Source organism: Petromyzon marinus, chromosome 52, assembly GCF_048934315.1.
Source record: "Petromyzon marinus isolate PM22_M1 ecotype Great Lakes invasive population chromosome 52, UKy_Petmar_22M1.pri1.0, whole genome shotgun sequence".
In the NCBI taxonomy this organism is placed as follows: domain Eukaryota; kingdom Metazoa; phylum Chordata; class Hyperoartia; order Petromyzontiformes; family Petromyzontidae; genus Petromyzon; species Petromyzon marinus.
Genome location: NC_133718.1, coordinates 3,174,635 through 3,189,261, shown reverse-complemented (window position 1 = coordinate 3,189,261; position 14,627 = coordinate 3,174,635). Strand labels below are relative to the sequence as shown.

At 47.4% G+C, this 14,627-nt stretch overlaps 1 protein-coding gene across 4 annotated transcripts in view; it reads right to left on the bottom strand.

Moving 5' to 3' along the window:
* Positions 1 to 14,627, bottom strand: part of DHFR (dihydrofolate reductase) — a 61,238-nt gene that overhangs the window by 4,567 nt on the left and 42,044 nt on the right. For all 4 annotated transcript variants that reach the window (XM_032973879.2, XM_032973877.2, XM_032973884.2 and 1 more), the window contains exon 6: positions 5,581 to 5,696. In XM_032973879.2, coding sequence (XP_032829770.1) covers positions 5,581 to 5,696 — 116 coding nt within the window. The remainder of the gene's footprint in view (positions 1 to 5,580; positions 5,697 to 14,627) is intronic.

Here is a 14,627-nt window from a genome sequence, read left to right as displayed (position 1 = left end):
GGGACCGGCACAATTTTTTTTTTAAATCACAACCGGCAACAGCATCACGTTCCCGACAACGGGGCAACCGGTTTCAGTCCGAGTCGACCTAGCGGGGAGTCTAAGCCAAATTTAGATAACCCCCGCCCCTCACACACAGCAGGATAGCTCGCACGCACGCGCATGCATTAACACGCGTGCGCAGGGCGCGTACGTCAATAGCCGGCTATTTATAACCCCATGAATATTACACCTGCACCCGGCGCACGTGTACCCGCGAGTGTGGGCGCGTGTGCATTTAGCGGGCGCGTGTGCATTTAGCGGACGCAGGGCATGTGCGTGGTATGTGATGTGTGTTTAGAGCATTTATAATGGGTGTAAACAGCATCAAGGGTGTGACGACGCATACAGACCCACGGACATAAAAAAAACGAGTCTTGAGGCTCACGATACTACGCACTAAATCGCGTGTACGTGCATATTAATGTGTGTAAATAATATAAGTGTAGACGTGGCAAATGTGTGTTTGCGTAAATGTAACTGTACGTGTGTGTATATGTGAGTATGTACGAATGCAACAAGGGTCATAATTCATGGATTAAATCATTAAAACATATTCTTACACTCATTATTATACATTATTGAATCGTGCACGTAAACGTCAATAATTCATGATGTATGAGAAATAATACGCTGCTACGTTTGGGATAACGAAGCTCAGTAAAACCGTGCAAGTTACACGGAACATCATACAAATAATGTAAACGCGACTGCAACAATGAGACAAATAACAATCAATTGTTGAACCGTACGTAGCAAGACCCCAAATTTAAACCGCGTGCTGATAGAACACAACGGATTCATACTCCGTCGTACACGTTACGTGTATGTACACACTTGTGACCAAATCACTCTGAACGCATCACATCTCGGAATACAGCGCAAGCGTTGTACTGTACTCCCATGCTCCCGCACGTATGCTGCCTCGCCAGGGCTGGTGTGGGGCCCGGAGCAAACACCACCGTGTTGGCCCGACGCCGTCAAGCTTAACGGGAAGTGTCGTGTCCGGCTCTGCTGCCCGCCTTCATCGACGCGCACTCTGACCCGGAGTGGAGAAGAAGGGTCCAACAACCCCCAAGCCCCACGTGGCATGGGAAGGCCCTCATACCAACAGTGGACCGACATGTACTGTACAAGTATGCAGTCTGCGTACAGTATATGCAAGCAAAAGGGATGCTTTCCGGATTCCAGATAATCAAAATGCGAAAAAAAAACAAACCCATAATTGCACCTAGAGATATACATTTTTAAATAATCCAGAAAACTTGTTGTTTCAGATTGATCGGAAAAAAAAATCGCGTCAAGGGAAATGACATCACTCCTATTGGGTCACCTCCGTACTTTTCCCACTAATGGTGTCGTCAAGTCTCATCGGGGCGATTTCACTTTCGTTTGCCAAGAGGACGCATTGAATTTACTACGTGCACGATCCTAAATTCTGAAGAGGGAAAAAAATGACAATCAGAAAAAGCTGACCTTACAAATCTGAACACCACGTTTCTTTTTATCCAAATCCCGAGTGTGTGCACACACACATAGGTACGGTATGATCCGTAAATACACATGTAGTGTGCCCCCAGCGTGTTCATGTGATCCTTTGGATTGTTTAATTGTAATTGGAATTAATAGACAATGTTTTTTTTTTGCAAAGGACGCCCTTTCTTCGTCCAAGCAATTAATAACCGCAAATTTACGCCGCACTACAATAAATGAGCAAGCCCGGCATTTGCCTTTCAATTTAATCGGAGAAGATGGTGGGGGAGAAATGTGCGGCAACGGGACTCATCTGCAGCCCGAATAACGTTTTTTTTTTTTAAAAAAGGAAGATGAAGATTCATGAAAAAAAAGGTATCAAATTTTGATTTAAAGCTTTCGTGACTGCAGTAATTCATATTCTTAGCTCTTTCGGTAAAGTCACGTTGAAGGGAAACAATAAAATAATAAAATATATAAAACAATAAAAAATTCTCACGACGTTTCGACCATAACGCAAACAGTGATGATCACCGTTTGTGTTATGGTCGAAACGTCGTGAGAATTTTTTAGTGTTTTATATATATTTTATTATTTTATTGTTTCCCTTCAACGTGACTTTACCGAAAGAGCTAAGAATATAAAGGTATCAAAGTTACAGAAGAACACCGCTTCCACACCGGCAACATTTATGACGCCCTGCTGGGATGCTGCCGAGCCCGCAGCTCGAGTGCAGCTTCCCCAAAACGTGGTGACAGGGTTGTTGTTGTTTTTAACAAATTGTACCAATTGATACTTGTACAGTCTTTTTATTATTTTTCTATCTACGTCGCTTTACCGAAAGACCCAAAGAATACTTGTACACCCCTTTTGTCCGATCCACCGCTGGAAGACAGCGTCTCCACACAGGCAGAGTACAACAATGCATTTCGTTGCATGGCCAACCAGAGAACCTACGACAGCCAGTGTGTGAACGGTCATCACCCATGCAAATATTAGCCAGGCTCAACTCGTGCTTATCTTCGGAGACCTCTTGAATTGGGCACATTCCGGGCGATTACAAAAAGCTTCCGGGAGCAACAGAGAAAAATAATAAATGGCGTCGATGCGTAATTAAATCAAGGCCAACGACAACAATGAGCAGGGGCAGCGTGCCTCGTCGATCGCTTAACACGGCACGGCAGAGAGCATGCGAGCTCGTGAGTTAAACGGGGAGATGAGAGAGGTAATCCGGATGGGGAGGGAGGGGAGAAAGAGGAGAGAGCAGGGCGCAGGAGAAACTAGGCTTCGACGGGGGAATGAAAATTTAATTATCGCCAGCTCCCTTTGTGATTCGTGTCGTCTAAATTTAGCCTTCCTCGTGCAGCCACTTCCTTGCTTGTCCACCCGCATCCCTCCCTCCCTCCCTCCCCCCTACCTTACCACCACCCCCTCCGCCACCCCACCTTGCCGTCTTTATCTCCCAGAAGCCAAGACAGCCGGGTCAACCTCCACCCCCCCCCCAGCCCTGCTGCTGTAAATGTCTCAGCACCTCTGCCGACAGAAATGTCACGCGAGCGGGGACTGTAGCGCTACTGCGAGGAGGCTGGGTGGCTCCGTAGGAGCAGGCACTGCGGTTCGTGAACCAGACACAGGTTCGTGATTAAACCGGTTCTCAGGTGTAGAGCGGAGGTAAGAGCCTTGGCCAGGTCACTATTGACATACACAGAGACCTCCATAAAAAAAAAGATCCTCCTTAGAGCCTTAGCAGACTGTTGGGGCAAGTGCCGTGAGCGACCAGCTCCTATGAAGGCCGGCACAGCACACGAGGGGGTGGGTGGCCAGCACCACGCCCGGCCGCCTTTGTCTCCCCATTGGCGATGTTTACACACCACACCATGTACTCATCTGAAGCTGAGTCGACCTAGGGGAGGCCCAGGACCAGTTCAAATATTTGCCAGTTATTCATCGTGAGCGGGAATCAAACTTGGGTCGCCGGGTTCGTAGCGCAATGCGCTAACCGCTACACCACCGCTCCCCATTCAGAGACCCCCCATCAACTCACGTAGAGGCCCATACACCTGCCCAGAGACCCATAGACGGGCAGAGACCAGGGTTGTAATTAAACTGGGGTTTTTTAAGTGGAGAGAGTTGATGGTTTTGGCCTGGTTTTCCACTGAGTACACAAAACAATCCTCAATAAATTAGTAATTGTTTTCACTTCAGTATAATTCTTCTGGAAATAGAAATAAATAAACTGTATTTGACATTTGATGCACACTCTTTTGCAGGGCATAAAATAGCTGTGCCCCCAGTGTGGATAGAAAGGTCAATTCAATCGACGTCAGAAGTAGTTCTGGGACATCAACTTTCCGGGATGTGATCTCGCATGGGGTGTGGTACACTGCGAAATGCCAGAGCTCTTGATACCAAAAGCAAACGACGTGGAATATATTTTGGGGGGGGGGGGGGGGGGGGGGGGGAATAGAAATTTAAATTTTTCTGATTACAAACACCACCTCTGGCATTCACTAATGCTACCTAATAACAAACAAATATAACGGAGACATTAAAACAGCAAGTAGGACATTTGTATTTAAAGCTTTCGTGACTGCAGGGATTCATCGGTAAAGTCACGTAGAAGGGAAACAATACAATAAAAAAATACAAAAATATAAAACAAAATTATCACGACGTTTTGACTGCAACACAAGCAACCATCATCAGGTGTGAAAAACACAGCAAGAAAAAATTAAAACATTTTCTTGCTGTGGTTTTTACACCTCATGATGATTGCTTGTGTTGCAGTCGAAACGTCGTGAGAATTTTATTGTTTTATATTTTTGTTATTTTGTTTCCCTTCTACGTGACTTTACCGAAAGAACCAAGAATAAGCAAGTAGGTAGTCAAATATTGGTAAATTGCAAGAGCAAGACGAAACTGTAACACATGACAAGAGAATCATGAAACAAGTAGAATAAATATATGCAGATCTTTAAAGCCAACACCAAAACATATATCAGGTGAGCAGCGGGATTTTTCAGATGTCACATGTGAAGGGGTAATCACTGCCCTTCACAGTACGACAAAGTGTAAAAGCTGCCAGAATCAATGAGATTATTAAATACAATTATTACACAGACGTCTAACTAAAGGGAGTAAAGTGGTGGAATGGCGTTATGAATCAGAATATTTTACATCCGGTGAAACGCGTTTCATCACCAGATGACGCTTTCCAAAATCATTCTATCCCGTTCCCGCCGTCTCTTCCGTTCATTTGACTCTGGTCCGCCTTCAGCAATCGCCCGATGGCGCGAGCCCTCGTTTGAACGCGCTAGAGACGCGCTGCCGAAAAGTTCCGCTCCAATGCGCAAAAACGCGTACGGCCAAAACAGGTTTCCCCATGAACAGTACTACGATAAAAGTTTGGCGAGATACGATGTACGCACGCACGCATGCGCGCGCAATGAGATGGCGGAAGAACTAAGGGTACGCTGCCGCATACCGTATCACTCCGCGTACTGTATCGTACCGCTCAGCCGCGCAGCTCAAGAAAGTAGTTTGTCATCGACCACTCAGAAACCGCGTTGCTAAGGTGCGCGTTCCGCGTTGTTACGGTGCGCGTTCCGCCAGTGTTAGAATGTTTTTTTTTTTACTTAAGTTATCAAAATAACTTTATAAAATGTTTGAATGTTTGGTCAAATGATTGGCTCCTAATTAGGGTTTATCATCCCAACAATCGTCATCTACATTCGTTATCGTCATCGACAGGAATTGTAAATCATTATCACTGCCACCACCACTGCCACCATCATAGTCAACCACCACCATGATCCCTCTCGTGGTGTCTAAATCGAGCACAAATTGGTGACACTACATCACTTGGCGCAGGGGCAATAAACGGTGCTCATCTTACGGGACAATAACCGGCTCCCGTCACGGGAACGTTGAATTTCCAGCACTAGCTCACTGCCTTCAATGGAAGGGCCGCCACACCACCCAATTTTTGGGACACTCATTCGGGCCGGGAGAAGACGCCGTGACATTTCCGTTGGATGAGGACGCCCACGCACGTACGCAGCCACCCACCCCGGCAGGAGCTTGAACTTGTCAGCATCGATGTCTGGGAAGAAGGCGTCAGCCTCCATTGTCTGCAGGACACGCGTGATGAAAAGGCGTCTGCACGCACTGTGCTCCATGGCCTCCTACGCGGGAGCGGGGTGGGGGGTAGATGGGGGGGAGGGATTGAAGGGGGGAGGAAGGGGAGGAGAGAGGGCAGGGGAGCGGTGTAAATACGAACACGGCGGCGTTAGCCACACACCGGCAAACAAACGGCTAACGATCGGAGGATAGAGCCATTAACATTCTGCGCGGGCTCCACCTTCGATTGTCCCAGCCGTGAAACGTAAAGAAAATTCACAAGTCTTAACCGTGGTGTACGTTACAGACTGCAGTATAGGAGAGTAGCTTATCAAGGGCTCTCCAGAGCTCCCTCTAGGCGTGGCCATTCTGCCAGCAGCGGCGCGAGTGAGCAATTGCAGGGCTGCACCTTTACACTTTAGCCGCTGTCGGCGGTCGCCGATTGTGTGCTCGCGAGTGAGGTCATCACAGCACCACTGTAGCGATCGCCACCACATCGATCAAGGCACAGCGAATGTGCACTCGCCGCTCGTCGCGGAGGTGACGCGGCTCAAACCCGGCAGGCAGCCCCGGTTGATACTGCGGGTGAATCAACCGTGGATACGTTGCGGTCTGCTTCCCAACGTACGTTAAATATTCTGTGACGTCATTAAAAGGAGGCCATCGTGTGCCGGCGTCAAGATCTAAATTTGGCAAAATTTTTTTTTTTTAAGCATGACTCTCAAATAACTATTGGGAACAAAGTTGCAAATTGTTGCACCCGACTGAGAAAGCTTGGCAGGATTATCCTGAAAGAAAGTCTTGGGACTCCTGTGAGGCTTTCCTGGGTAAGAAATCAGAATACAAATAATCATCATCAGGCATGCACAACAATTCACCCCGTGGTTCCATTCAAGAATAATGTTTTGTCTTTTATTTGCACGGCTTTTGTTCTGTCTCATCTGCCGAGTCTCCTGTATTCCATTATCCTAAATAAACATTCGCGTAGAATTTTGTATTACTCGCAAATAATCGACGCATTCAAGAATATTAACGTGACTGTTTAATTACAATCCACACAAGGTTTCCAAAACTGCTGTACCGACACAATCCCGATTATTTGTGATGTCTACGTTACAGATATGGTAGTGGGGTCATGTTTGGCACGAATTCTGCAGTGAGCTGCTCACATTATTCACAATGATAATGGCGCTTAAGAATGCTTGTTCGCGTGTACAAAATTACAAACAATACACAGACTCATTGCGTGCAGTGTGTGAATGTGGGTGGGTGTAGATGCGCGTTTGTGGGTGTGTAGCGGTTAGCGCGCTGCCCTACGAACCTGGCGATCAGGGTTCGATTCCCGTTCACGGCCAACCACAACTGACGATTATCTGAACCGGTCCTGGGCCTCCCCTAGGTCGACTCAATCTCAAATGAGTACCTGGTGGGATGTGTAAACATCGCCATTAGGGAGACAAAGGCGGCCGGGCATGGTGTTGGCCACCCACCCCCTCGTGTGCCGTGCTGGCCTTCATATGTGCTCGCTAACAGCACTTGCCCAAACAGTCTGTTAAGATTATACAGGGGAGCTTTGTTTTGTATGCGAGTTTGTGGGTGTGAGGGGGGGGGGGGGAAGAGCGGTGGCGCAGTGGTTAGCGTCCTGTGCTACGAACCCGGAGACCCGAGTTCGATTCCTGCTCATGGCCAACAAGAGTGACGATTATCTGTACCAACCCTCTGCCTCCCCTAATTCTAATTCTGAGTACCTGGGGTATAAACGGCAGCATTGGGAAGTGAAATGCGGCAATGTATAGTGGCTGAACACATCACCCCCTCGTGCTTTGTGCCAGACTGAATGGGCGCTCGCAAACAACACTTGGTCAAACGGTCTTTATGGCTACACGGGATGTGTGTGGGTAATGCATGTACGTATGCATGCATGTATGCAAACATATATAAGTAAAGTGCAATTGCATGCATTATTAATTCATTGTTTGGTTCGTCAGGGGTGCCAGGAGGAGAAATTAATTGGGAATGCGGTCGGCTGTGATTGTGCGAGTCTCCTGTGTCGAGGTGCAACAAAGGAGTTTTAAGACAGTGACAGCCTCCTTGCATCAATGTGCGATCGTCACAAACACTTTCCTGGGCAAGTAAATAAAATAAATAATGTCTCACAATTTAACCCTTTTAACGCCACGGGATGGAGTGATGTTCCCAGCATTACCGCACTGCGCCACCGTGAGCCCCGGTGACCGAGTTTGATTCTTATCTTTTCTCAACCTAATTCATATAGCCCCTTAACCAATGAGTGATAGCCATACCATGAGAGTGTGAAGAGGGGACCGTAACGGGGGTGGTGGTTATGAGGAGGAGATTAAGGGGTCGCAGGGTGAGCCAGGGAACAATAAGTGAGTTTCGAGTGAGGAGCGGAAACTAGTGAGCGAAGGTGACTGCTTAATGTAGAGGGGGGAAGTGAGTTCCAGTGGCGGGGGTGAGCGAGTATAGAAAAAGAGCGAAAGCGTGATTGGGCGCAAGGAGGAGGAACAGAGAGAGATAGCAAAGATTGAGAGCGTAGAGGGCTTGGTGGCACGTAGAATCCCGTGCATAGTTCACGTCACTGGACAGCGATATCCGAACTGGTTCGGTGCACCCACCCGCCGCCTTGACAAAACTGCACTGACAAGTGTGGTGAAGTATGGTAAAATAAAAAAAAACCCTCCCAAGACCAACACGTCGTCGGAAGCTCTTCTTCCACCTTTAAGACCGAAAAACGGTTGTTCTCGTAGACAGCAAACAATCTAATTAAAAAAAATATATCTTTAAAGATACTGCACATTAAATTAGAGGGGAAAAAATACACAAACGGCTGAGCAATTAAAAGGGCATGACTCCAAGTAGAATTGCTAATGACGGGACGGCCAAAATGCCGTATCTGTGCAATTTAGCGGAGGAATCTGCCGCCTGCGACGGGGGAATATGCAAATATGGAAACCACACGGTGAACCATCGTGATCCTCGGTTAAATTCAGTGGAGACAATCCGGTCAGCTTCCCGAGAGAACTGCGCTTTGGCTGTCAGACCTGGACACGGGAGTTACACAAAGCAATTCGATATGTTGGGATGTGATTGTGTGAACGTCGAAGGGTCTGCCTGCTCAAATGATTGCGGGACAGGTCTCGTCTGTTGTGTAGGCGGTCGTGAGCCAGGGGTTAGAAGAACGCAGGAAGAGGAGCACTGGCTGCCTCCTCCGGTCAGCGGGAAATACAGCAGTCGCCTAATTATGGCTGTGGTGAAGAACGAGACTAAGTCTGTCAACCCACGGCACCTGGGTCTGTCCCGTGACATCTTGTCAGCGAGCCTTCAACATTTCACGTGGCCTCAAAGTGCACGTGGCCTGGCACAGGCGCCGTGGTGACGTCACTGCCACTTCGTGGCGAATGGCGGATGCTGTTGTTGTTAAGTAAAGCTTTCCTGGGTCAACAATCATAATAATAGGTGGACAGAGATGTGTACATGATGGAAACAAGGATTACTGTTGCCGAATCCTGGTTTCAGAACCAAAAGCATGACTTCTATTCCACCCTGCTGACTTGTGTCCATACCTCTGACTTGTGTTAGCGACGCACTGCATGAATTTGATCCACGTTATGAATCATGATTATTATTATTACTACAGTGACTTCAGTAAACTCAACCAACGCTGGGAAAAATGTGACACGGTCTAATAGAGCTCGGCTCTCCGATTATCAAGTAACAGATTACCAATTACATTTGATTGACTAATCAGATAACGATGAAATCAAAGTCTAATCCCTGTCACCACGTGTGTCGCTGAACGGGAGGTGATGTTCGGTGGCTTTGATGACATCATGTCGCATTGGCAGCGCCACGTAGGGAGTTTTTTTTTTGCCTTCAGCAAGCAGGCTGTGAAAACTCATTTCTTTCGAACTGCTTTTTGTGTGCAGTTTGTTGTCCTTCCCGCGCACCTCCGATCAGCACGGTTGGCTATGTACGGTGCGAAAGCTGTTCAACATACATACGTAGCTGCCATTCCAAGGGGCCCGAGTGATTGATAACAAAGTGAACGTTGCCGATTATTCTATTCCATCGACATATCATCCTGACTCTTTTGGCTAGACACTTCAAGCACCAACGTCTTGACCAAGTTTCGTTGCTTTAGTGCCCTTTCTTCACGATCGAGGGAAACCAAACGTGTCGACAACCACCTTGCAGCCAACATCCGAAACACGGAGATCGTGCAGAGACTGGATCTACAATATCCTAACTTCACGTCGCCAGCGCAGGGTGGTGCACTGCTCACTGAGAGAGTCCCACGCGGACACGTTTTCCCTTTTCGCGACGCGAAGCCGTAATCGGATTACATTTGGGGAAAATGACCCCAAAAAATGTATAAAAAATTAGAACATTCAACGGCATTGTCATGCTCACGACGCTGGAGCTGGTGGCTGCAAAATCCATCCGGCAACGCTAATTAGCACGATTTAATGGCGCAGGAAATAATGACTCCTCGCTAACGAGGACAGGGTGGGGTGAGGAGGCTTTGGTGGGGGGGGGGAGGGGGGGGGAGGACTGGCGGGGCCGACCTGCTTTTGCTTTGCTCTCCCATCGTTAATTAGATGGAGCGATCGTACGTGCGGCCCGACCGTTGAGATTTATGCCCAGCCCGAGATATTGCCGGAGCGCATTAATGACCGTCCCTGGACCCTACGTGAGCAGGTGCGCGAGCGAGCTCTGGAGGGATTCTGCGGAAGGAGAGATCGTTCTGGAAGGAAGTGGAAAACGCATAGTTAATTTTGTTCTTTATTTTATTGACGCTGTTTTAAAATAACCTGTTGTGAAAATAAAGGGCCCCGTGAGGATTAAGATGGATGAAAGCCCAAGCCTGGTGTTTAACCGAGGTTAGGTTCAGCCGGCAACATTGAGATCCTGGGTTCCGGAGTCATGTTTCAGCCGCCAAACTGCGCTTGAACCAGGTTCTCAAGCGTAGCAAGTTGCTGGTCTTAGCCGGGACATCAATGATTCGCACAGAGACGCACAGACTCGTACAGTGACTTGCAGACTTCAAGATACTAAATTGTGATTAAACTGGATTCCAGTCTAGCAAGTTTATGGGTCTCATTTCAGTCAAAAATGACCGCGTGAAAAAAAATCGATCAAAATTTGGTTTTAAACTTAATTTGATCAAAATCCAGCTCTGAGAATAAAAAATATTAATTTGCTTGTCATGTGACAAGAATGACTCTGTGGCAGGACAGGTAGGATAATTCCGCCAACCTAGTGTGGATGAGGGGTCCAGATAATGTTGTTGGTGGTAGTGGTTATATAATAAGTGCTGGTAGTAATGATGTGGCATTAGTGGTGGTGGTGGTGATAATAGCGTTGTGGCGGTGGCAATCGTGATGATGGTGTGCTGGTCACATCACCGTCAAGCAGTGATAAATAGTGGCTGTTGTTGAAGGTGATGGCAGTATTCATGGTGATGGTGACATTCGAGGCAGGATTATTCGTGAAACAGGTAATAGTGATGACAGTACAGGAATATTTTGCTGTTATTTTTCATGAACTTTCTGTTTGCACAGTCACATAGTCACTTTAAGATGTTTTTCTTGTTCGTGTTTCTATTTTTTTGGTTTGTTGTGGTTGCACCCGATTCAAGAGCCGAATGGCTCACAGGGCTATACCAAAATAAATAAACTAAAAACTAAACTGGTCGGGATACGAATCGACACCCTCACAGCAAGGGGAGCCTCAGAGATTAACCAACAGAACTCTACCCGGAGTTGCAGATCCAGGAGATGTACGACATACAATATCGCCGCATAAAGGACAACAACCACGTTATGAAAAAACACGAAAAAAACCCAAATAACAAACATATGTTACCAGAAACACCCATGGAAATGCCAAAATACTCATACAAAAGCTTCCCAGGGCGTTGGAGAATGTGCACTGCAGAGATGTAATTTAATAAAAAAAAATTCCTTTCTTAGTCTGACTTCCACCACCGCCACCAGCCCGTCAGTGCCCCCTGATGAATGGGCATTGGGGGCAGCAAGACGAGGTAGGCTTTTGGTTTTTAATCAAAATCTTGAGCCACAGAACCAACAAACGGAGGCGGTGAAATGAAATCATCCGCGTGTGCTGATGGTTCCATAAGGAGAAAGAGGGTGTAGGGAAAATAAAGACAGGGAAAGTTTGCACAAGGCCACGATCAAACACACGATACCGTCGCTCTAATTTTAATTCTTTCTCTACCGCCCGGGTAATTTTAATTTCCACGGTCAACTTGGTCTGGAATAATGCCCTGCATATTATTCCACTTTTCCATTGGAGGCCCAGCCAGGCCGGCACGGCTCAGGACGCACCAGGTTGTTTTTGTTTTTCGACTGCAGAAGGCGAGTCATGCCGTTGGCGTTACACACAGTGAGCGAGTCGAGACGCACGTAGGTGACACAGTGCCACCATTACGTGCAGTGCACCACCCTGTGTAAGAGAACGCCCGATGGATAGAGATGTCACAGAACTGCTTCCGACTTCCCTTCAAGTGTCCTCCCATCCACTCGGGGCACCACAATTTCCCAAGCACCCTGTTAGAGAGAAATGTACATGACTGGCAGTCAAACTAAATATATTTTCTTAAATCGTAATTGTCAAAGGTTGAAACATTACCCGAATTCAAACGATAACGACGGCTCTCGCGTGCAGTCGTTGGTGACGAGGTTGAGACCATCAACCCTCCGCACTTGAGTACCTCGTTTAAACTGAGCGATTAAACGAGGTGCTTGTTCAACGGAGCGAATGCCTTAGGACCGTGGAATTTCCACCTCTGACACGCCCGAATTGTTTGAAAAAAGTCAAAGCCTCGTCAAAATGTGACGGCTCCCCTGCCCTACAAATCACACGCGCTCCCTTCCCCCGCTCGTCCCCTCTTCCTTCCCCACAAGACGGGGGGAAAAGAATGAAAGAAAAAAAAACCCAGGGAGAATAAACCCGAGCTCTTCTGAAAATATAATTACGCCCGGTGGGAGCGTGATGTGGCCATGAAAACGTGACGGGGGTATTCGCCAGTTACCCTCGTTACCACAGCAACATTAAACGGCTTCCTCGCAGAAAAAAGTGTCCCTCCCCTACTCTTCCTCATCCTCCCTGATCCTCTTCTTCCTCATTCCCCGCATATTCAGAGACACCATATCCCTTCCTCATCCTCCTCACAGACCCTGTTATCCACCTCCTCCTCCTACTCGTCAAACACACCATATCCCATCTTACTCCTCTTCATACTCTTCCCATGACACCTCCTAATCCTCTTCTGGCATCACCTCACAACCAGCAGACACCCTGTCCACTGTTCTTACTCCTTGTCCTTCTTCGACGGTCCTCACACCACCTCACGACGGACCCCCCCGTATTCTACCTCTCTCACCACTGGTCCCGTCTAGGTTTGTGGGACGCAAAGCGCATGCCTCCATGCGCACCGTTCCTCACTTGCGTAGCTTTCGCCAGAGGAAGGGTTGGCAATTTTCGATGCCCCAACAAAGCGGTCTGCCGTCATTTTGTGGTGCCTGCGACCTGGAAGCTCTCTCGCCTCAGCCTTACACGACCCACCCAACGGACCTCCACCTCCTTCGATCAAAACCCCCAGCCCCTGCCCACGAATGGAGGCTGATGATGGAGGGAGTGGAAGGCATGGGAGGAGGCAGAGGAGACATACAGGGGGAGTGGAGCACACGAGAGGTCCTGGAGGAGATCAGAGGACATGGAGGAGATGGCACGAGGTGGAAGTAATGGGAGATGGTGGTTGCGGTGATGGGAGGTGGATGAGATGGAAGGAGCATACCTCTGTCGCTCACACTTGTTGACATCATTTGGAGTTGGCCCACACGCTTCCCATACTTATTCACGCATCTGCTCAACGTTCGTGATCCGTAATGCATCGCAAATTTATGTAAATGGTGCGAGCGGAGTAATTGAACGAAAAACGCCCTTTTGGAAATGCTTCTGTTAGCAGAGCCTCGCATTGCCAAGTTAAGAGAATGGCATCATAAAACGATGCCATGAACTGCTGTAGTCAAATCAAGAGATAGCACCGACTCAACACTCTATCAACACAGTGGCTTCACCGCATCGTATCATTCAGTATATTTATACAATTTAGCTACGACAGCTGGAATAAGCCACATGAAGTGCAAAATTAAATAGAAATAATATTTTTAGAGTGCAATCATCATTGACGGGCCTGAGCCCATTAACATACGATACTCGAGAACCCGGTTTAATCAGGTTATCGAGTTCTGGCGCAGAACCACTTATGAATCACTTCAATCGGATTGAATCCACACTTGTGTGTCAAGCCTTTAACATTCCCTGCATCGAGTGTTTGTCACATATCAATCAAACAAAAATTCAGTCCTCGGAACTGGAATTGACCAAATTTACTAACAAACCAAATTATCTTCTTTGGTTCTTTCGGTAAAGTCACGTAGAATGAGAATAAAATAAATTGATAAAATAAAATAACACAATAAAATTCTCACGACGTTTCGGCCACAACGAAACGTCGTGAGAATTTTATTGTGTTATTTTATTTTATCAATTTATTATTTTATTCTCATTCTACGTGACTTTACCGAAAGAACCAAAGAAGATGAATCCTTGCAGTCATGAAAGCTTTAAATCGAAACCAAATTATGTATTTTATTTCTTCATGCAGACCTTAGTGGTGGCGGGGCTGACACCATCAACTCACTGCGCTCGAGAATTCTGTTTAACCGCAGTGCTCGACTCACGTGTCTCCAACGCGAACCACCCAACCACCTTACACACCCAACACCTGGCGAAAATGCAAAGATCCCCTGTGAAGCCTTAACAGACTGTTGGGGAAAGTGATGTGAGCGAGTAGCAACTATTAAGGCCTGCACAGCACACGAGGGGGTGGGTGGCCAGCACACCGCCAGGCCTCCTTTGTTTCGCCAGTGGCGATGTTTACACACCGC